The sequence below is a fragment of the Etheostoma spectabile genome, chromosome 5 (genome assembly GCF_008692095.1).
Source record: "Etheostoma spectabile isolate EspeVRDwgs_2016 chromosome 5, UIUC_Espe_1.0, whole genome shotgun sequence".
Taxonomy (NCBI): domain Eukaryota; kingdom Metazoa; phylum Chordata; class Actinopteri; order Perciformes; family Percidae; genus Etheostoma; species Etheostoma spectabile.
This window is the reverse complement of record NC_045737.1, coordinates 22,269,217-22,293,996: the sequence shown is the minus strand read 5'-3', so window position 1 is coordinate 22,293,996 and position 24,780 is coordinate 22,269,217. Positions and strand designations below refer to the sequence as shown.

Here is a 24,780-nt window from a genome sequence, read left to right as displayed (position 1 = left end):
AATGCATTTCCTGCAATATGGTGCTTTATAATTTGTTATTTTTAATCATTTTAAAATGGTTTAAGAAGTGACATTTAAATGGTATCATGCTACGATAGCTTAAAATGCAAACCAAATATGTTTCAAAGGGAAGGATAAAGGCTGCAGGGAAAAATCAAATATTTCAGGATAACCAATTTATAGAAATAATAATCATATATTAGAGTGATCAATAATAAAAAGTATATTTAATTATAATAGGTAATTTCAGCCCTCTTAAGAAGACAGTAACAAAGAAGACAAAATTTTACTTTTTCTCATGAAATACGTTTTCTCATGAAATAATGTATTTTACCAGAACTCTAAAATCTACTCAGATTAAACAATTTAAAGAAAAAGTGAGTATTTGGTTTAATTACTTCAGCATTGTTTGGCTTTAAAGAGTCAAAATCCAAAAGGTTGAGTGATCTATATAGAATAATTTAGTACATTTTCATGAAAGGAGGGTTCGGCCGATGGTATGATGATAGGGAGTCCCTTCTCAGCGCCATCCAATCTCTGTATGACCAAAGCGAGAGCTGTGTCCGGGTTCTTGGCAGTAAGTCAGACTTGTTCCAGGTGAGGGTTGGCCTCCGCCAGGGCTGTGCTTTGTCAACAATCCTGTTTGTAATATTTATGGACAGGATATCGAGGTGTAGTCGGGGCGGGGAGGGGTTGCAGTTCGGTGGGCTGGGGATCTCATCGCTTCATTTTGCGGATGATGTGGTCCTGATGGCATCATTGGCCTGTTCCCTCCAGCGCTCACTGGATCGGTTCACAGCCGAGTGTGAAGCAGCTGGAATGAGGATCAGCACCTATAAATATGAGGCCAAAGTTCTCAGCAGGAAACCGATGGAGTGTTTTCTTCAGATAAGGAATGTTTCCTTACCCAAGTGAAGGAGTTTAAGTACCTTGGGGTCTTGTTTGCGATTGAAGGGAGAATGGAGCTGGAGATTAGTCGGAGAATCGGAGCAGCTGGTGCGGTATTACATTCCATTTATAGCACCGTTGTGACAAAAAGAGAGCTGAGCCAGAAGGCAAAGCTCTCGATCTACCGATCAGTTTTCTACCCTCACATATGGTCATGACCAAAAGAACAAGATCCAGGGTACAAGTGGCCGAAATGGGTTTCCTCAGGAGGCTGGCTGGTGTCTCCTCTAGAGATAGGGTGAGAAGCTCAGTCATCCGAGAGGAGCTCGGAGTAGAGCCGCTGCTCCTTCGCGTCGAAAGGAGTCAGTTTAGGTGGTTCGGGTATCTGGTAATGATGCCTCCTGGGCGCCTCCCTAGGGAGGTGTTCCAGGCAAGTCCAGCTGGGATGAGGCCTCGGGGAAGACCCAGGACTAGGTTATATCTCCTTGGCTATCCTATACTTGGCCTGGGAACGCCTCGGGATCCCCCAGTTGGAGCTGGTTAATGTGGCTTGGGAAATGAAAATTTGGGGTTCCCTGCTGGAGCTGCTCCCCCCGCGACTTGATAACGGATAAGCGGACAAAGATGGATGGATAGTACATTTTCATACAGTATTTCTCCTGATGATGGCAGCAGATACATAACTACCAAGAAATAAACAACAGAAGCTGAACAAAACAGACAACTGTATTTATTATTGTTTGAAGTTATTTACATCTGTTTGGATTACAAAATGTGGAATGTGGCCAGAATCAAAGTAAAGAAATCTCTTCTCGACATTTTTTTTTTTTCTTTTCATGGCACGCAGACTCATGTGAATTCAACAGCCTCACATGTCGGTGTTTGGCTTTTAATTACAGTGCAGGAACCTTCTGTATCTGGGCAATGTGCTTTGTGAGTTTTGTGCTCCATTCTAGGCAGTGTTTCGCTTTCTGAATAGCTGTTAATCACACACACACAAAAACTATGACTGAGGAATGCAAAAGCAGATTCATCATCAATAATCCCACAGAAATGTATGAAAGTGAGATAAAAATTGCTTCCCAGATGAATTCATAGAACAACAACAAGGCTCTGCACTGCTGCTTCCCTTCTCTTCAGATAAAGCAAAATGTCAGATATTTCACAGACTTTTATAAAAGATTCACCACACATGAAAACAAGTGCTGCATCCAAACCTTAGTCTAACATTTTAGAAGAACAAAGGCTGTTTGTTTTTATGTGAATTTAAAGTGCAGTATCTAAAAAACATGAACATATTACAACAAATAACCAAACTGTTACAGTGGAAGGCAGGACATGTCAGTTGCTTTCATCTATATTAACACAGTAAAAAACATCTAAACAATAAAACATCCCAGTGGGAAAAACTACACATAGAAGACACATGATATCACTGTAAAAGTGGGCGCCGACATGAATTTTACAAATCAGTATCAGGTTTGTATATCAGCAAAAAATAGTTGGTTTGACTTGATGTAAATACTGATAACTTTGCTACATGTGGACTACAGCTTGAGCTGCTTCTTCAAATATGAACAATTTATGTCCCACTGATGACACCTGAATCCACCTTTTCCATCATTTTTTTAGTCAGTGTGACTTCAGTTCATAATCTTAGGAACAAATCTTTTTTTATGTTTTTAATTTCCTTGAAAGCTGTTTTAATTAACCCTATCTGTGTCTTCACCACAGTATTATTTAATCCCTTCTGGACGTTTCTAGACCTCTCCAGACATTTTTGTTAAACCCTTGTTCTACCTGTTTTTTTATTTTTATAAATGCTAATAAATCACTGTGTTGTTAGCAGTGTAGCTTCTGTCAACACGTTCTTGTGCGATGGAATGTTGAAACACCATTTTCTCTCTGGCTTTGTGTTCAAACTTCTTGTCTAAAAGAATTTAGCAAGAGTTTTAATAACCTCAGCCAATATTGATATAATTTCATATCAGTGACCACAGTGACATTAACACTCATACATACTCAGAGGGGATCAGTGCCTCCTGCCCAATGCTGTCATCCTTCAACACTCACTTGTCCACAACGACGTGAAAAATGAAACTCTTCTTCAGTGGTGCCATTAACCTGACTGGAGGCAACAAAAGAAGTTGTGACGAAGCAAGTAAAGAGGGGGATCTTGAAAGAATAGTGGTGGAGTGATGTGGTGGAGTGATGTGTGGGCGGCTGGACATAATCTCTCAGACGCCTTAAGGTGATGTATTGCCATCTCTGAGATGGTTGCTATGCAACGGCATCCTTCAGACCCTTTCTGCGGGTGGTGGCCAGGTTACCCCAATGGTATAACAGCAGAACAGTGTCCCTCTTCTGTTGGTCGCTAACTTATATCAGCTGGTCTAGCCCGGGCGCCGCCATCCCACCCAGGCTGGCAGGAGCTGAGAGGTTACACCAGTTCATCCAAAAGAGTCCCTATGCTGTGGTGCTGCTCAGGGGAACCTGCTATAGGTTTGTTGCACATGGGGCAGACGCAGCGCACCTCCAGCCACTTTACCAGACACCTATGCAGAAGATGAAAGACAGAAGAGAAATAAAAAGAGAACATACAACATTAGATCATGATCCGCTCACCTGGTAGAGCACACGCCCATATATAGAAGTTTACTCCTCAACACAGCGGCCGCTGGTCCAACTCCGACCTGCGGCCCTTTGCTGCATGTCATTCCCCCTTTCTCTCCCCTTTCATGTCTTCATCTGTCCTATAAAAATAAAGGCCTAAAAAGCCCCAAAAATCACATTAAAAAAGAATTCCCCATGGGGGGGGGGGGGGGGGGGGGGCGACAGAAACTACGTACTATAGCTTTAAAGTATCAAAAGTAAAAGTGGTTAGTAAGAGTCTTTTATTTGCGTCTACAATTGGACTTATGAATAATAAATATTGTTATACACGTCCAATTGATCTCTTCTCATTAAACTGCAAGTTGAGAGTGACGGCTTAAACTGGCATCTGGTTTCCAAACAATCTGGAAAACTGTTTTCATGCTTAGATTTTTCTCTCTTTTCCTGCTTCCAACTGAATCAGATGACTGAGGTCATTCATGTTTTTCTATTTAACCAATAGGAATGTTCAACAACAACAACAATCTCTGGCAGCTCCATTTCCTTATTCTTTATGCCTTTCTTTTATTTAGTCCCTCCTGATTGATGTTGATCACAATTTTAGACAACTAATGAACATCAGGAATGCTTCCAAGGTGTTAGCACTAATTCTACCTGCTGTCTGGCTGGTGCATGCTGGGATACGCTATCAACCAAAGCTATCTGTGTAACTTCTGTAATCACTGAACTTCAAATCAAACATGATCATTTTCCTTTAAACAAGCCCATGTAGGTGCAAAATGGTAACAAGTGAAAAAGAAGACTCCTCTGTGCTTTTCTGAACTCACTTCCTGTGAAAAGCATGTTGGCATGGCAACACTCCCAGCTCGTCTTTCACTTTGAAGTCCTCCAGACACACGGCGCACGTCTGCTGCGTGAATGACAGACAGGACAGAGTGAGGATGACAGTCATTTGATGTAATTATAATGCATGATGTTTGCATTTTTTGTTTCACATTAAGTTTTAAGGGACATAGAGTTAACATTAATTAACATGAAGTTTTTAGCTGTGTGTTTATGTGCAGGAATCAGTGCAAAATTAAATCACATCCTTACCCCATGAAGATTCAACTTTTTTGGATCTCCTTTTAAAACCACCTGGGGTAGTAACAAAAGACAAATATGTGTAAGAGAGATTCTTTATTTATGATAAGTGGAACTTAAAGGGTGCTTAAATTTAAATATATTATTAGCATCAGGTTTTACCTCTCTGTATCCAAACCGCTCACTCTGGGCTTGGTGTCGTAGTTTGCTGTGGATCAATAGAGAAATACATTCATAAATAACTTTGTTCACAATTTGGACAACCGTCTATCCACCATACTTTACATGTACTTATATTCAAAGCAATGAAAAATGATTCAGATTGTTTACAAAGTAGCCTTTAAAAGCAGAAAATCCTGCATTAAAGTAAGTCAGTGATGAAAGGTGACTAAGTACATTTACTCAAGTATTGTACATAAATACACTTTTGAGGTACTTTACTTTAGTATTTTCATTTCATGATACTTACACTCCACCTACTCAGAGTGAACTATTGTACTTTGTACATTTATTTGCCCACTATAGTTACTCATAACTTTGCAGAATGTGATTTTATATACAAATCATAAGTGATCATCATACAAAATATTTGTATTAAACTACCCAACAGTTAAAATTAGCATCCCCTTGAACAACTACAACAAAATGCTACTCACAAGCGTTATTAAAAATGATTAAATAATATAATGTATAATAAGAGTGCAATCATGGAGGCCATGCATCTCTGCATTTGCTTTAATTTTGATATTTTAAGTACATTTCTCATAACTATTAATGCAGGACTGCTTGTAACAGAGTATTGTTTTAATAAATTGATAATAGGTTATGTAAGCAAAATCTTAATCTGCAAAGCAAATCGTAACCATAGCTGCCAGATCAATGCAGAAGACTAAATGCTACAATACTGTATGTTGAAATCTGAAATGTTGTGGAATAAGTATGACGCACTTTGGCATTCAATGTAAACTATTCTTAAGGTCATATTGTACAGTACATGAGTAAATGTACTTAGTTCTACCACTTTCCACTTGTTTATTAAGATAAAAATTTCTGTATTTTTTTAAAGCTGAGATTAACCCGAGTTCAACAGCAGGGCATAGGAGAGACTGAGATTTAAAATTTGTTTGGTTGATTTACGGGACTGTTTGTAACAGAAGCTGTGTAATTGCATGGTAAGACTAGTTTATTAACTCTTTTCAAACAAATCCACAGACAAATACATGTACCCTGAAAGCGCAGACAAACACACGCACGCACGCACGCACGCACGCACACACATACACACACACACGCACAGACATTGTTCACACACTGAAGTAACTACACGCAAATGCTAACACACACACTTCCACGCACATGTACACAAACACAGTTAATGAGTATGTTGCGTCGTTGAATCCCTGCACCACCCTTATAGCCAACAATAGAGAGGAGATCTTTATCACTTGGCGAGCTGCGTCTGTTCAGACGGTTATTTTTGGCCTCCCGTTTTTACACACCTAAACAAAGACACAAATGTCTATCACTGACTGTGATTTGAGCCTGAAACTAAATGCAGTGAGAGCATGTGAGATGAAAGATGAATGTTTATATGTGATCATATCCCCCCTAACAAATAAAAAAAAAAAGAGTTATATCTCGCTGCCTAAAGTAAGGAAATGTCAGTTATTCGTTGTGTTTGTCACTTGGTTTATTGTTTACGCTGATTGCTGCTAACAATCCTCCATGCAGAACAATGTGAGGATACACGTTTTACATGTGTTGAGGTTTCCCATGCATGCCTAGAGAATGATGTTAAGTGAGTGAAAGGGGGGCATGGCGGAGATTTCAGTGTTTCAGCTCAGCTATTGTGCCCGGTCTGCAAGAATAGAAAAATCCTCACATACTGACTAGTTCTTATTGTATAAAGTAACAAAGAATTCAACCGATGTGAATGATATAACGATAGATGAAAAAAAACTTCCAAACAAGGCATTTCAGGATACATTTTAACAGACTTTATTTAAACACTTGGAAAACGATGTGCGAGGTTGCTAATGTTTACTAATGTGTAAGATGTAGAAATCCACAAAGCAACAGCTGGAGCTCAGATTGGTCAGACTTTATTTATTTATTTATTATTTATTTATTACAATTAAATACAGTAAAAGTCTATAATTATTCCAGTGCTACACTAGACTCGTAACAATAATTTCACATTTATTGTTGTAAGTAAACTCTTTCAGCACTACAGAGACACTTTTATAAGCCAGACGTCTGTTCTTAGAATTTCTTTTCCACAGATTTAACTGATTTAACAGATAGTCCAGATCTGATGATGCAAAAATTGTCATTTTGCATCATCTGAGGCATTTTGGCCAGAGGCTAGAGACAAACAGCAGACAAAATAAATAAATAAATAAGCCTCCGATGACGCAAAATGACAATTTTTGCATCATCAGAGGTTTTATTCTAGACACACGATACAGCTATCTTTCATATCAGGGGGACATGAGGGAGGGAAGCATAAAGTATCCCTTTAAAGATGTAATATTTTTGGAGTGCTCTTGGCACACTTGTTGTTTTGCACTCTTGTACATTGCCGGTACTGCTTTGTAAAGGCTTTTTCAAAAAACTTATATTATTGCTTTGTATGATGAAAGGAGGACATCTCACAGTTGAATGTAGAGTTAGATTTTGAAGTGACCTAAACTCACTGACACACGATTTAGAGTGAGCCTGTCTGAGTCTCATCACTCAGTATTCACTATGATTAATCAGCCGGTCTATAAATTAATTCACAAGCACACTCCTACCCAAGACTACTTTCAGCATGGTAATGGGGCTGAAAGGAAGTGACTCATTGGTTATGATTCATAGGCGAGTGCTTTAAGAGAAACAGGAAGGATCCAAGGTTTTATGACAGAGTTGATGGTCAATTTAGTGCCGAGACCAGGCAAAACAAAACATTCATGACTACAGAAATGTGCCTGCAAGGCTTTCTTTTCTCTAGGTAATGACTGCAATGTTAAATAATCTCAGAAATTTGAAAATACACACTACTACTACTGAATTAATGCATGTACAGAGTGAAAAAAGTATTTGATCCCCTGCTGATTTGGTGCGTTTGACCATCCTCAAAGAAATGATCGGTTTATAATTATATTGGTAGATTTATTTGAACAGTGAGAGACAGAATAACAACAAGAAACTCCAGAAAAACGCATGTCAAAAATGTTGTAAATTGTTTTGCATTTTTATGAGGGAAATAATTTGTTGACCCCGTCTCAATCAGAAGAATGTGATCGGTTAGGGAGTGCTCATAATCTCAGCTTGTTACCTGTATAAAAGACACCTGTCCACAGAAGCAATCAATCAATCAATCATATTCCAAACTCCCCACCATGGCCAAGACCAAAGAGCTCTCCAAGGACGTCAGGGACAAGATTGTAGACCTACACAAGTCTGGAATGGGCTACAAAACCATTGCCAAGGAGCTTGGTGAGAAGGGGAAAACAGTTGGTGCGATTATTCACAAATGGAAGACACAAAAGAACTGTCAATCTCCCTCAGCCTGGGGCTCCATGCAAGATCCCACCTCGTGGAGTTGCGGTGATCATGAGAACAGTGAGGAATCAGCCCAGAACTACATGGGAGGATCTTGTTAGTCATCTCAAGGAAGCTGGGACCAAAGTCACCAAGAAAACAATTAATAACACACTACGCCATGGAGGACTGAAATCCTGCAGCGCCCGCAAGGTCCCCCTGCTCAAGAAAGCACATATACACGCCCGTCTGAAGTTTGCCGATGAACATCTGAATGATTCCGAGGACAACTGGGTGAAAGTGTTGTGGTCAGATGAGACCAAAATGGAGCTCTTTGGCATCAACTTAACTCACCGTGTTTGGAGGAGGAGGAATGTTGCCTATGACCCCAAGAACACCATCCCCACCGTCAAATATGGAGGTGGAAATATTATGCTTTGGGAGTGACAGGACAACTTCACCGCATCAAAGGAGACGATGGACTGGGTGAGCATTTCCTTCCCTCAGCCAGGGCATTGAAAATAGGTCATGGATGGGTATTCCAGCGTGACAATGAACCATGATGTCACCAAACTGCATCTTTTAATATTGTTTTTATTGAAAGACCCCTAGCGGCAAAATAAATCACACATTGTATGTTTACACCTGCAATAACTAATTTGTTGGGCACTTGGGAGCAGCAAGTTAGGAACACTGGTAACACTAACACACTATGAAGCATTAGTTAAGCATCAGTTAATACTTAACTCATCACTTATAAAACATTGTTCCTACATTATTACACATTGGTATGGTATTTATAAACAGTTATGAAAGTTTTATCCAGGTTTAATCATCTTATCTTTGATGTGTTTAATGATTGTATTTTCATACTTCATGAATGATAGATTCACTATTTTGTTAAGTACAAACCAGTTATTTAGGAGTTGTCAAGCTCATTAAGAAAGCATAAGTAAATGATGAGCAAACTATTTAGATGTACATTTATTCATGTATTTATGCATATAATGATTTAGACATACACTACTGGGCAGTTATTGTGTTAAAATATGTTTTATAAGCACTTTGCAATTCATGATTAATTCAGGTAGTTGCAAAGCATTTACTCGTTAGTATTATCAGTATTTTGTGGGAGCTCATCTAAAGTGAGAAACACTTATTAATACTGCAATTAATGACAATTCGGGTAGTTACTTACTGCAACTGAATAAACTGTTTAAACTGATATAAAGTAACTTAAAAATTGATAGGTTATCTGTAGGTCTGTCACTTGGTGCTGCTGCGAGAATTCATTTATATGTATTTATAGTGAAAAATAAACTGCATAGAAGACAAAAGCACAAAATTGAGCAAAAAGCGCCGCATACCTGGATACCAGCTACCAATTGTTAGTGACATGTATTTGTATTGTGACTGATCTTTGTGTTTCCAGCCATTTTGTATTTTTGTAGTTTTTGACATTTTCATAACAGAGGTGATTCTGACGGCAATTTAAAATCATTTACAACACTGAACATAGCACAGTCAGGTATCCAAATACAGAGAGAGCTCAGGATAAAAATCAGACCCTACTGCAGGTGTGGGCGTTTTCTTATGATATTTTGAATACTGCAGACATTTGTGCGTGAATTTTTGTGTCCTCCCACTGTATGCCATTCAGGTCGTGTTTACTCTGAATCTCTCTGCAGTTTTCCTTGCTGCTGTCCTCACACATTGTGACGGGCTGCTTCCTGTTGCCTCATATCCCGTCCTTCAGACATAAACGCCCCCTCAGCACATCAGGGAGTTTACAGTCAACAGCGGGAGAAGTCACCCTGTTCCTCTTTTTTTTCCTGCCTACTCCCCTCTTTAACTGTTTGCACTCTCACATACACAGACAGACAGACAGACAGACAGACAGACAGACACACACACACACACACACACACACACACACACACACACACACACACACACACACACACACACACACACACACCCTCCCTACTGTTTTTAGGCATGGCATTGTTGGTCGGTCCACTACTTTGTTGCAGACTTAAATATCTCAGCAGCTATTGATTGATTGCCATGCAATTTGGTACACACATTCATGTCCCCCAGAAGATGAATTATAATAACTTTGGTGATTCCCTGACTTCTCATCAAGCGCCATCATCATCAGAGCCAAAATTTCACTTTGGTTTATGACCAAATACCTGCAAAACTAATGACATCATCCAAAACACAAAGCACTGCCGCAGTCATTAGACAATTTGAGGGGGGATGCCATCCTCCTTGTTAGTAAAATGATCAAAATGCATGCCTCTTGTTAACCTGCCTCCTCTCTTAGTCCCGCCCTTCTATCAGTTTGGTCTTGGATGTATAATATTTTCTGATTTATATCCGAAACCAAAAGTGTTGTTCATGGGCCAGTTTGTAAAATTAACAAATCACTATTGAGTACGGCCTTACAAAGCACTCTAGTTCTTTTCCCCCATTTGGTACAATTGTGTGGGCAGATCTGAACACAAAAATCATACACGGGTGCAGCCCAAAACAATCACCCCAGAACCATTTATAGGAAGTGGTCTCAATCCGGTCACAAACAAATTCTGTAGCTATTTGGTGGGAACATGATCCAACCTTGATCTGACCTACCTACTCTGCAAGTTTGAGGTTAAAGGTCTCCAGGTAGCCAGGTGATGCGTTATGATTTGCTTGAATATTTGTTTTGGTGTGAAAACAAATCTAACCAAGGGGAGGTTTACCAGCTCATCCAGTGATCTGAACCAGAGCAAAGAAAGTATGGGTTTAAAAACACCCTTTGTCTTTTTTCCCCACACATTTCTTGTTTTCAATCACATATTTCTGTTTTAGTCACCCCTCACCTGATGAAGTAACAGCAGAAGATAAGGCTCAGGATGAAGACAAAGATGCCTGTCCCAAAAATGACCATGTAGATGTTAAGTGGCAGGTCCTGGAAGGTGATGGGCGGCATGGTGCACGACTTGTTGGAATAAACCAGTCCCAGACCACAGAAGCACTCTAAACAAAGACCGAGGAAAGATTTTAAAATATATTTACAAGAAGATGTATGTTAGAAAAGGCAGAAAAATTATGGTCTGACATTACTACCTGCAATGTCTCCGAACACAACTGAATGCAACTGCACACATATTTCAAGTACTCTTACTATTCACGGACAGCTGAGGGTCAGACCTGCAGTTGTTTCTGCTTCTAATGGCAGTTAGAAATTGTAGCTACTCACACACGCATGCATGCAGGCACGCATGCGTGTGTGTGGCTACAATTTCTAACTGTGAGCGTAGATGTACGTATGCGCGCATGCGTACGTGCAGGCACGCATGCATCCATGCACCTACGCATGCGCGCATACGTACACCTACACTCACACACACACACACACACACACAGACACAGACACAAAGGCTGTGTGAAAAAGGTAGAGAAAGACGGCCACTGCACTTTCCTGTGATGACAAATGAGTCCTTTTCAATGATGTAATTGTACATGAAAAACACTCCTAATGCAGTATCCAAGCAACATGGTTGTATCTCTTATAACACGGCGGATCCACACTTCTTTGTCTCAAATGTCAGTGTAATTTAAAGGCACAGACGAGAACAGTTAGCAATAGATGAAAAAGATTATATTTGCTTAGACCCTGTTTTTGGAATATTTTATATTCTACAACACTGATTAAATCTAGTTCATCAGTTTCCACTCACACTCCAAGAATCAGTGAGTGCAATCTGATTTAAACAGCAGCATAAAAGCTCTTTTTCAGAAATCTGTTTTTTTGTACAAGGAGGTGATTCATACAGTATACACTAAAAATGACTGTTTTCATGTCTTGAACTGAGTGCTTTTAGGGAGAACTTTGCAGTGTGATCTAATCCAAACAGATGGTATTCTCATTAAAGGTGCCCCCCCCCTTGACTCATCCTTCATGCTGGGACGATACACTCCTTTGTGTTATTTCATCTGCCATGAAATAGATTATTACTGTAGCACTGCTATCTGCAGTCAAGGTCAGAGGTAGAGAGGCGGGGGAGGGGGAGGATTGAAGAACAAATGTGGCCATAACCATCGAACACATGCGCAGTTTACAGTATTTTATGCAGTGTTTGTCTTATGTCACTTTTCATCGATAAATAAATTGAGAAACATAATTTCCCAAATGTCAAAGGAGACACTAATCCAGAGAAACAATCGTAGAATAGATAGACAGAGAGAACACTTGTTTTTTGTGTGTCTGCATGAGTAATGAGAAGTCAGTATCTGCCTGTGAGAGGGGGCTTTGTAAGATCAGGGACACACTAACCCAGTGAGAGATAGTGAATCAGGGCTAACACAGGACACATCACAGTCTGCTGATATGAACCCATCCACATTACAGGAAAAGGAGGCTGTGTGCGTCAGAAGGTCAAGAGAGTCTGCAAGTTTTCATTTTGATCTAACACTACAGCAGCTGATTGAGGGAAATCAGAGAAATGTACTGTTTAATCAATGATCAGTAATAAAAAGATTCAGAGTCTACTAATATTAATGGTGGAAACAAACTGTACTGTATGAAATTGCACATTTAAGACCTTTGCCAGAAACAAATTCCCCTTTCCTAATTTTCTTCTTTTGGTATAAAGTCTCTATGTTCTTCCTGTGACTTTGCTGCAGTTTCCTTCCACAGTACGAAGACATGCATGTCTAAATTGCTTGTAGGCGTGAATTTGTTGTCAGCATATAGTGTATAAAAGAAGCGGATGTGGCATCTGTGACGTCACCCATTTCTTTTTGGGCTACTGTTTTGAAGCCTAAAGTTTGGCATGTTGGCCATCACCATCTTGTTTTTTAAGAGCCAGAAGTGACCATATTTGGAGAAGAGGGTGGTCACTGGGCAGGAGCCCTAAGCTAAATGCTAAGTTACCAGTTAACACTAGCACTAACTAGCTAACTTGGCTAGCAAGGTGCATCAGAAGCCTGACATTTTTAGGCCACCCAAATGTGACAATTCACTTTGATTGACTGAAAACACACTGTGAGAGGATCAAAGTTAAAGACAAAAACATGGACAACACCCAAAAACAACTTCAAAGCCATTTAAATGTCATGGATAGGCATTGCTATAACACTATCCTGATTGAAAGGTTGCTGTGGTAGCGACTTTTCAATCACAAGATAGCCAAGCCCTAAAGCATGTCATGCTTTTTCATCTATTTTACTCTAAATGGGACTATAATTTACAGAATTAACATCATGCTGTAATGTAAAAGACTTGAAAGGCCATAAACTTTCGGATCTCTTTTGCAGTCGCCCCCTGCTAGCCATTAGTTTAAGAATGCAGATTTAAGGTGCTTTCAGACTGGCTTCTTTTTTTTCTTTTTTTGATGACTAAATGGAAGAAAGGATGAAGGCCGAATGGATGCATGACTATATAGAGGGATAGATGTATGGTCGGACGGACGGATGGAAGGACAGAGAGATGAATGCATGAATAGATGAAGAGACAGACAGGTGGATGGACGGTCGGACAGATGGATAAAAAACATGAATGGATAAAATAATAGACAGTCGGACAGATAGAGGGATGGATGAATGTGCAGATGGATGGACAGATGAGCGGGGAAATGGACAGACGTATGAGAGGATGAATGGATGGACAAATATATAGATGGACGGACAGCCAGAGAGATCAGTAATTGTTAGATGGAATGAAGAATTGAAAGATGGACGGATCAATAGATGGACAGACACATGGATGATGGATAGATGGACTAAAGGATGGATAAAAGAATGGATACTTGGACAGACCGACAAAGGGATGGACTCATAAATGGACGGACAAAGATGGACAAATAGACAATTAAATGGGTGATAAGAATTAAAAAATGGATGGATAGATAGGAGTATGGATGAATGATGGATGAATGATGGACGGGTGGATGGACAGAGAGATGGATGGGAAATGTATGGAACAATGAACAGATGAATGAAAAGATGGACAAACCTGTGATGAGTATAGTTTTTTTTGCGGCAACGTTTTTTTTATAGATCCTGGTATGTCTAGTCAAATTGACTGCAGAATGAGAGGATCAATACTTCCTGCCTTGTAGTTCCACTCTCTCTGAATGAGCAGTGATGCTCCATTTATCGAGGCTATCCATTCAAGTTCCACTGCTAGATGACTTCACTCAGTGAGAGGCGATCACTACCAGAGACATGACGTTTGAAAATTAAACACAAACTAAAGGACATTTGTGGTCTGTACTTTGAGGATCTTACAAATAAAGAGGTCATGAGTCAAAACTCTTACTTTCTTAAGAAAAAATGTAACTGTAACTTTTCTCAACATTTGAAATGAGAAAACATCATATTTCCCATTTTATTCAGTAAATCATATTTTTTTTACACTCTGATCTATTGATCTAAATGTAATTTTAAAAGCATTTCTACACTGCATGGTATGCAATTCTAGTGGAGAATACTAAATACCTTTTGATTTCTGACATATAACCCCATATTATATATATCTGCAATGAGCAAATATTGTCTGATACATTGACTTATCTCGAGTGGAAACCACTGTATTAAACTATCTAACGGTAACTATACATAAAGTAGCCTAGTTAAAACTAGCTTCACCTCGAACAGCTACACAGCTCAGTAATAAAAATCTAATAATGACATATATCAGTCATGGGGGGCATTTTTCTGCAGAATGAGCACTTTTACTTTTGAAACTTTAAGTACAAATTGCTGTTAACACTTCTGTACTTTTACTTAGGTAAACTTTTGAATGACATACTTTTTCCCTTCCTCATAATGACAGTAGGTGGAGTTGTGCCAGAAAATCCCTATTCTTACCAAAGCATATGTTGGATATTTAGTCAGAATCAACTTTTCAAAAACCGAACATCATTAAATGTAAAACTTCCTTTAGTCATTAGCACCTCCGTATTCGTACATTAAGGAGGGCTTGACCTCAGTGTCCACAATGGAAGCTGGACACGTGAGGATGTGAATATGCAAAAAAAACCCAGACAAATAAGTAAATGTAGACCTAATATTCTACATTATCTTTACATCGTGTAAAACAATCTGCTTCACAAAGACAAAGAGACACACACAGCAAGGGGGGGGATTATACGTTCCTATTCATGTCACTGCACAGCTGATGGCACAAATCACCTGTGACGCTGCTGCAGACTCACTAACCAAATATGGGTCATTTGTTTAAAAGTCTGTGTGTGTGTGTGTGTGTGTGTGTGTGTGTGTGTGTGTGTGTGTGTGTGTGTGTGTGTGTGTGATGTTACGACTGTTTGTCTGTGTGGCTTGGCGCTTGTGTTTTCCTCCTCCACCTTTGTATGAATTTAGAGCAGACAGCTATATCTGTGGCATTTTGCTTTGGGTGGAGCCCTGCATTACCACTGACCTATATATTGGCACACTCAGAAGGCAACCCGTTGCCAATGGCGCTAAGAGTATTATATGAAGGCTATAGCAAAAGTTCTCATTTTGAGAGAATCTGAGTCGGTCGCATTGAGTTTCAGCTGTCAGACGTATTCTTGTGTTGTTGTTAAAAAAATGAAGGAAAGTCCCTCAGGGCTTTGATAGAACTGTAAAATACCTCGACATACCCTGACAGCTCCTATGAGATGCCGAGTAGGGTTTTGTCCTATATACGGCGTGCTCACACAAAGCTGTTTCTGCCGCTGCTGCTGCTTGCATTTAAGACGGAACTTCTCATCAAATATTCAATGGTTCACATTCGGTGGTGTGGGGGGGGGGGGGGGGGGGGGGGGGGGGGGGGGGGGGGGGACACTCAAGCATGCCTACTGCTGCTGCTGAAGAAGAAAGTAGGTTGGGCCCAAAAACTCCCAATTACATGCATGAAAGTGCTACTATGGCACGTATAAACACTGTTAGCATGATCACAGATACACCGACACACAGAGCTGAGCTGTGGCTGTATCAGGCTTCATTTTTACAGAAGAATGTCACTCTTTGATACTGTGTGTGTGTGTGTGTGTCTGTGTGTACTATTTCCCCTATGAATAGCAGGGGAGTCGAGCAGCACAAAGGGAGTAATTGTTCTTGTCTGAACACCACCAACAGTCCACCAAGAAGGCTGCTGTGGTTGCTGCACTCAAATAGGCAAAGCCAGAGAGACAAAATAAGTTGACTAATCTATCATCTTTACCAGGTCTCATCATGACAGATACGTCTCCGGACACAAACAGCAGTTTTCAAAAAAGAAAAAGAAAGTTGTTCAGACTTTTTGGCTTTTGGAGAATATTGGTCAAGGCCGAGAAGAGTGTAAGCGAGAAACTGCAGATAGAGTAAGTCTAAAGTCAAAATGTCAAAAAAGAGAGGCAAAATGTTACATAGAGAGCACAATGACTGACATGGGGCTCTTAATAAGAAGTAATTTAGATTGAAGATAAGGGTTGAATTGATTAGGCACTCGCTCATTCTACCAATCAATACAAAAATGGATAAAACACAATCAATAAGAGGGTATCACGTCAATTAAACACTTCAATTAACATTTATAAGCAGTTTACAATGCATGTAATACATGGTTTATAACACACTATAATGTATAATTTCATTATCCATCAATTAATTTGCCGAGTATTTTCAGTTAATCATTTCAGCCCAGTGGGATGTAAAAGCTTGCTTTTTAATCAACAGTCCGAAATCCAAATATATTCAGTTTACTGTCATATATGACAAAAAAAGATTCAGCATCACATTTGAGAAGGAGTAGCTATTAATAGTAGCTGATTCATTTTTTTATCAATTGACTAATCAAGTCATCTACTCGTGGCAGCTCCAAAGGCAGATCAAGACATGTTTAAGTGTTCATTTTATAGTATTAGTATGCAATTATAACTTCTCAAATGAAGACATATTTTATATTATTACAACTTTGTTTTACCATATTGCTATTCATAAAGTTGTTGACAAATACATTTATAAACAACACTCAGCCTACATACAACTATAGGGCTAAAACTTTCTACAACTATTATAGGGTGTTATAAACCATTTATGAAATGTTTACATAGGTCTACTGGTTACAAATTCTAAATAGGGGGTGCTAAAATGAAGTGTAGGACACTTTAAAGTCACAGTTGCAGCACCACACAAGTCAAGTGATTTTGCTTTTCCTTCAGTATGAGGTGCAACACATTATCTTTCTTGCTCTATAACATTGCCTCGACAGATTCATTCTACTCTAAACAACAGGCTCTTCAGCACATTGTATCACAGAGGCCTAACAATGTAACATGACTGCTCACCGTTACACCACTGAAACGGGTGCATCAATGCACCAGAGGGAGTCCTTGTCGGCGGGATCCGATTCGTGTTTATCAACAATCCGCAGCCGCCCGTGCAGATAAATGACCGCAATAAAGTGGCCCGAGTACAGTCACTGACTGTCTGCCAGCAGTGTGAAAGGTTAACGAGACAATGGCACCTGTAAAAAAAAAAAACGAATAAAAAGGTGGATAAAAGGCGTTTTTTCGAAAGTTGAAGCGGGGTTATGTCACATTATTTGGCTCATCCCTGCGGGTTGAAAAAAGGAGAAGTGGTGATGTGGATTTTCCCCTTCTTCTTCTTCTCCTCCTCGCTGTGGTTCTTTTGACTCGGTTTTTATTAATAGACGGCATAACACTGACCCAGCAGCAGCATCTGTGTGAGAAACTAGAGCACTGGCTGGATTTGCCTACTCCCGCCCCGGCAGACGCTACTGACGTGAGGGGAGACCAATCGGCTGGCCGCCTGGTCCTACGTCTGTGTTCCTGCCACCATATTTCCTATTTTCGTATGCATGTGTGTTCTACAGGCTAATTAACTACTATGACTCAAAAATACTGAGATCATGACTCCAAGTACTCTTTCTTACAGGTCCGGATTACCTCTATGGAGCCTTAGTGCAACACTTAAATAAATGAAATAATAGACTAATTATTAAACAAATCAATAATATACATAGTTTCAGCCCTTAATTTGTCATGATTCATTATTGGTTGGTGGTTGGATTAAGCTCTAGTTTATTCAGGTGTATACAACTAAACTAAAACAATAAAACAAGTAACAAACACAAAAACAAATCATAATTCATAAATCTACTTTCTAGCTTTTTCAGGAGCTTTTAACCTCATTATCTTCCTCAATGGCTTTAGGATGGAACGCATTTATTCACTGTGGAAACCCATGAGATGCAGTTTAAGGGCCTGATGTTTTTTTGGTGTAACTTCTCATTTGCCCGTCTGAAAATCTCTCTTTTAGGGTCTTATCATTTAAATATACTTACAAACAAAACATGATTTAGAGAAATAATTTGTTACCCTTAAATTAGCAACTACTACAAATTAAATGCCCTTTTGGATCCAGTCTTTTACAAAATCAATTTTTTTTTTTACATTTTATTCATTCAGTTAACTGTTCAGTTACATTTAATTTCTCTTCAAGAAGGTCTAAATGCTGTTACAGTAAAATTAAGTGGGGAAATAATGATAATAAGTTCAAACTGAACGTTGATTCTTGACCCAAGGTTAACAATGAACTTTCAATCTCAAATTTGACATGGAAGCAAAGTTCATGTAAAATCTCACCAAATAGAAATTTGCACATCTACAATTGACATGACAACTCCATCTGCTGATGAACATCATGATGCATGATCGAAAGCTCCAAAACAGTTACTAAAATCTAAGAAATAATAATTTAATCTAATACAGTGGACGTAACTCTTAATGTATTCAATGACCAGTACAGTAAGTCATTGGACAAAATGAATCTCTCTCTCTCTCTCTCTCTCTCTCTCTCTCTCTCTCTCTCTCTCTCTCTCTCTCTCTCTCTCTCTCTCTCTCTCTCTCAAATGAAAACAGCACAAGAAACTGTCGTGCTGTACCATAGACAGTAAATGTGCATGTGTTGACACTAGAGGATTTTAGAAGAAATAGAGCTGCTCATATCCTGTGAAGTTTCCAGTATAGACAGGCGTATAGTTGTAAATCAGTGACGAGTCCTCCTCCTCAGGATTGTCAAACTGATGTAAACTTCTCCTTCCTAAAAAAAAAAAGCAGAAATGAAACGCATGTGATTAGAATCAAAGATATAGAACAGATGAATCATATCAATGGGGATATTGGCTAGAGAAAGATATCAGAGTTCATTTATTATAACATATACAGTTGAAATAAAATATCAGCTCTCTTTTCAACACTTGTCATTACTAGGGTTTGTTGATTAAGAATTAAATCTTAAGTCAGATCAAGATATCTAATATTATATCTTAAGTCAGTCAAGATATTTCCGTAAAAGGTTTTTATTACTGTCCCACGGTATGACGATATTTAATGCCTAGTGATGTGATCAATAACCATTATTACTGATATTGTGTGTTTGTCATCTTACCTTCATTGACAAAAAACTCAGCCAGCAAGGAAGACAACTGAACAGCATGAGAGGAGTGGGGAAAGATCAGCTTTCTGTTCCACTGAAAACGATTCACCTCTGGGTGCCACTGTACTCCATAGAAGGGGTATCTTTTACCTGCCATGAAGGAACAAACAAAACAAAATAATACATATTACAACGCTGTTACAGAGCAATGATTAGAAGCTTTTCAAATAAATATGAAAAAAGAATCGTGTAACCTTCTATGGTTGAGACAAAGTGGACTTTGTTCTCAGCAACATTTGTAGACAGCAGGGAGAAGAAACTCTGCAGCTTCTCATTTCCCTGGAAGGTCTGAAAGAACAATTGTTTTATCACACTACGGTAGGGATTTTTTATGTATTATCTTTTATTATTATTATTTTAACGCTCTGTTTTGTACAGTACTCTACGTGTTTTAGGTTACATATTGTAACTATAGAAAGCTTGTGTTCTTGATGCGGTGACACCTTGTTTTCTCATGGGATGAACAAAGTTTATCTGATCTAAAGCACATGAACAGAATAATGTGCTGGAAGCTCCGGGACAAAAATACCCAGATTTCCGTGCGCTGTGTACCGTATTAATTGTGCTGGAATATTAAATAGTCCCTAGGTGTGCTTTGTGGTAATTTGACTAAACACAATTAAACTGAGGAATTTGCGCCGTATAAGCTCAATATCAGCTGCAGTTTAAACAGAAAAAAAAATAATTAATCAAATTAACACAAACAAATTGCCACACTGTGCACCTATAGGTTTTTGGGGCCCTGGGGAAGTAATCCAGCCTTGATTAACCATACACCTTATAAAGAAGGTGAAGTAATGATTCCTTTATGCAGATTGTTCAAATATACATTTACATCCGTACTGCATGTCTCATTAAGGTCCTTTAGAGTCAAACATTTCAGTCCTATATGACAGAAATCCTGGGAAACACATGGTCTTAACTTTTATTTCTAAGCACAATAACAAAATAAAACCCAATAGGAAGTAAAACATACTGTACATTGAAACATTACACAGGAATCTACTGTACCTCTACTGTGAGTCCATAGTGGTGAAAATTGCCAGTGAGAGGTTCTTGGGTCAAAGCCCTCATGAGCTCACTGGGAAAACCCTCGAACATCCTACTAGAGCTGGCCGCTGCAGGGAGAAATTTTATTTTAGAAAAACAACCAAACTCAGGAGATGCAAGGTTTCATCAAAGAAATTAGTACTATAACACGAAACACACCTCTGATTTTATACTTGCTGACACCAAGTGGTACGATTCAGTACATGCAGTTCTCCACAAAATGTTGCCAAACAATTAAATATTCCACTTTATTTAGACCTTACCATGTATTTAGAACATATTCCTCAAATGCCATAAATCAAAAACATACACATAAAGATATCAACAATAATGCAGTAAGATGTAACCTGTGGTCAGGTTGAGGGGCAGCGCTATGTTCTCAGCTGTGGTGTTAGCCAGCAGGTTTTCACCTGCCACCAGCACAGTCAGCAGCTGCATTCCCATGCATGTACCCCAGATGGGGAAGAAGTCACCCTCATCATTGGCCTGCAATACACAGAGTCAGAACTTTTATTTTGAGCTGCACTTTAATTTCAAACATATTAGTCCTCAGTGCAAAGCTTGATTCCTTAGTGTTAGTGTTAGTGTGTGTATATATATAAAAATATATATAAATAAATAACGGATTAAATAATGAGTATATAACGTTGGAGCTGTCCACACTGTCATTTGGTTTAAACTTCACTGTTTTATGAGCTTATTATATGTTTTGCCAGCATAAACTACAGATGCAAAGTATGTACAATTGTAGCAATTATTAAAATGTAGTGGAGTAAAAAGTTATTCAAGTCATCTTAAACTTTCATCCTAAATGTGAGGTTAATTACATTTAAAAAAAACTGTATTTAAGCACAACAAATTATTAAATTTACTCTGTGTTCTGTTGATTTAAAAGATTCAAAAGACAGATAATGAACAGCAAAATAAAATAAAAAACTAAAAAAAAGAAGATAGGCAACATACACATAATGTTCTGCTGTACAAACCTTCAGAGCGAGATTGTAAAAAATCTTCGCCACCCTGGCAAAGTCTGATGTCTCCAAATCTACTGCTCCCCCAATGAAGAGCAAGCTAAACACACATCCCATCATTAGAAAGACATCACACTCTTAGAGTGTATTTATTCAACGTATGAATGTAATTATATTTTCCTCTTCTGACACAAAAGCGGTAGAGCTCACCCATTTATCTTCTCAAAGATTTTTTTATATTCAGCAGTATTAAGAGTCAATCTGTGGACAAACAAAACAATAAATGCTTCCTTACTATATAACTGTACAATGTTTAGACAGCACAAAAGTCAAATGTGAAAAAAAGCCTTTTCTTTTTCCACAAAAGCCGCTTATATCAACGGTGACATGACAGTAGATACAATCACAAGTTAACATACAAATAATGTAATTTGTAGTCCAAACACGATGCATCCTTAAATAACTTATTAGTTAGATGGTATTGTCTAAAGCAACCCTGTATACATTTGTCCAGCAGATTAAAAAAAAGTTGGTGTTATTAGGTAGAAACATCTTCCATTACATCTATAATTAACACTTTTTGCTTACCGCTCACTGAAACTGGCCGATCATATCTCAAAAAGCTCCAGTCAAATATATATATATATATACATATATATGGTCTATCTTTACTGGTTCAAACAACATTATAGGACTCAACCCACCTGATAGGCATCACTCTGCTGCCCCCAGACTCGATGAACTTCACATAGGAGGAAGGTATGAAGGTCCTACCGAAAGGTTTCAGGACTTCATCTGTAACTATCTGAGTCAAAATACCTGGGGGACAAAAACACAGCAGAATTCAATAAAATTCAAAAGTGATTAGAAACAGTGATTTGATCTATTTCACATGGTTGTATCACCTAATCTTCTCTTTATCTCTAGTAGTACATTTCACTTACCTATCACAGGTCTGTCGTTCAAAGCCTCTTGGTTGAGTTTAGTCGGCATACCTTTGCTGCAATAGAAGCAGCAGGCAAAAGAGAAACACAAATATGTTGAAAATCTGGTTTTGGACATGTTTTTGCCTCAATTTCCAAGCAATCGAAGCTTAATTCAGCATTTACAAAAGGTGTGAGGCTGTTGAGAGTGTTGATCTATGAAAGAAGCTGCATCAGACTTATATATGTTGAGTTGGAAGAGGATATAGTCAGTACAGGGAAGTTAGGAATGCCCAGATAGCTCCTCTATACTGCACATGCCGGTTAGGCAAGTGGATTGCTGAGGTAAACAAATATTCTGCTGACAGCCCGGACTTTTTGGTAATTTTTTGCATTTAGTGTATGGGAAACAATCCCAACTTCATTAACCAGGGGTTTTGCAATAAAGTTCATAGAAATGACAGAGTGACAGCGTTTATGTAAGCAGCTCTCTCGGTTCACACGGCAGGGTTAAATGTCCTGTCAAACAGGTTTCAATCAAAAAATGAAAGCAGACTTTGTATTTAAAAGGATTTTACAGGTGGGAAGCTTAGTGTAGAGGCTCTGAGGCCAAAGCTTCTAAAAGAGTTCTGGTTCGGCTAAAAAGACTTCTGTAACATTACTCAAAGGGTTTTTGGATGGATAGCATTGTGTGGATATCTTTATAGCAAAATAATATCTCACTGATGCAATTTCTGTAAAAAAATAAAAATAAAAAGCAAAATGCACTACTGTAATAGACAAGGTTTACAAACACACAGATCAGGTAACATAAAAGGACAAATGTAACAACTGATCCACAGATTAAAACCATGAGTTGTTGGTGAAAGCTAAGAAACAAACAAACAAAACAAGAAAGAAAGAAAAGGCACAGCTGTCATAAAATATCCTATAAGCCAAATAAAATACCACATTTTGCACGTGTTTTCAAATGTTTATGTTTACCTTATTTAGCTTTGTTGTCCTTGTTTTTAGCTGTATTTCCATTTCTGTGTATACTTTAAGAGCCCCAAAAACTCTTACTTACAGTACGTGGCTATCAAAGCTGTTTCTGATTTTGGAAACAATAACTGTTAATGTATCATTTTGAGAAAAAAAGAAGAAGAAAAAAACTTTCTTTAGCAGATCTATAGACTTTGTGTCTGTTCCACTTCCAAGTTAATAACTCGAATCAGCAGTAATATGCATCTAGTTAGCCGTGTGCGTCCTTGTAGAGCACCAGTGCAAAACAAACTAAAGCTCAGCAAAACCTTCCACACAACTGGTGGTTTAACCCTTCACAGGTTACCTGCACATAATAACGCTGCCATGTGTAGTCTGCTGTGTGCACTTTACTTAACGGGAACTTGGAGGCAACAGAGTAAATGATGCACAGAGACCATTTGTTTGGGTGGAGGATTAAAACGTTTTACTTCAACTCCAGTTTCCTCTAACATTTTTATAAACATGCGCCTAGATTAGACAATGTATTTGCGCAAACATTTCAATTGGTTTTATAATAAACAATTGGTTCAACATAAGTATTAAAATGTGACTTTGTGCTGTGACGTGTCTTTCCTAGTCATTTGCTGCTGTTGAGAGTTGAATAAAGCTTTGTGTTCAGGTCAGAGTAGTTGTGCTGAGAACAGAAAGTTAAAGCTATATAGTCCAAGCCTCCATGACCTCACACCGCACCGGAGGACACAGAGGATTAGAAAACATCATGGACTCTTCAGAAGAGGTCATTATCTTCACTCGAGTTTTTGCGCAGGAAAGTCACCGGTCGCCACAATCTTCTGAAAATAGCCTTGATGAGAAATACAGAGAGAGTTGTGTGGGGCTGAAAGTCTTAATCAGCTTTGTAGCAACTCATTTGGCAACGGCTTGAATGTAATGGACTTTCATTAATATCTAAACGTTACGCACTAAGCTTTAAGTCACTGGTCTGTCTCCAGTTTACCAGACTGATCCAGCAGGTGGAGACAAACACCAGTGGTGCAAATACAATGACAACTGTATGTTATGGTTGCAGTCTTTAGCCAAATCGTGTATAACAAAAAAACAAATGATGATCACCAAACCAAAGTATGCAATGATCATTGTTTAATATTTAAAATTATTCAACAATAAGTAAAAAAACTTTAAAACTAACCTTCAGCTATTATGCACGCTTTTTGTATTTGGTTATCTGGCGTTACATCACAAGTTAAGGTTATATGTGCATGGTTACATAA

The 24,780-nt window shown here is 38.6% G+C and overlaps 2 protein-coding genes across 4 annotated transcripts; both read right to left on the bottom strand.

Moving 5' to 3' along the window:
- Window positions 1-1,596: 1,596 nt before the first annotated feature.
- rnf122 (ring finger protein 122) lies at window positions 1,597-17,823 on the bottom strand. 2 transcript variants are annotated; one of them, XM_032516376.1, is made up of 6 exons: window positions 17,412-17,823; window positions 10,977-11,133; window positions 4,747-4,792; window positions 4,597-4,638; window positions 4,329-4,408; window positions 1,597-3,443 (listed from the first exon to the last, which is right to left on the bottom strand). In XM_032516376.1, exons 1-6 carry the CDS (start codon window positions 17,434-17,436, stop codon window positions 3,329-3,331), a joined length of 465 nt encoding a protein of 154 aa, XP_032372267.1. In that variant the 5' UTR covers window positions 17,437-17,823; the 3' UTR covers window positions 1,597-3,328. The 2 variants fall into 2 exon arrangements, with proteins under 2 accessions (XP_032372267.1, XP_032372266.1); XM_032516375.1 differs by having other exon boundaries at window positions 4,329-4,411; window positions 17,412-17,822.
- Window positions 17,824-18,606: 783 nt separating this feature from the next.
- LOC116689222 (gamma-glutamyl hydrolase) lies at window positions 18,607-24,027 on the bottom strand. 2 transcript variants are annotated; one of them, XM_032515656.1, is made up of 10 exons: window positions 23,513-24,027; window positions 22,550-22,605; window positions 22,310-22,424; window positions 21,816-21,866; window positions 21,621-21,705; window positions 20,982-21,120; window positions 20,596-20,702; window positions 19,779-19,872; window positions 19,537-19,674; window positions 18,607-19,188 (listed from the first exon to the last, which is right to left on the bottom strand). In XM_032515656.1, exons 2-10 carry the CDS (start codon window positions 22,596-22,598, stop codon window positions 19,070-19,072), a joined length of 897 nt encoding a protein of 298 aa, XP_032371547.1. In that variant the 5' UTR covers window positions 22,599-22,605; window positions 23,513-24,027; the 3' UTR covers window positions 18,607-19,069. The 2 variants fall into 2 exon arrangements, with proteins under 2 accessions (XP_032371547.1, XP_032371546.1); XM_032515655.1 differs by lacking the exon at window positions 23,513-24,027 and having other exon boundaries at window positions 22,550-23,157.
- Between the last annotated feature and the right edge of the window lie 753 nt (window positions 24,028-24,780).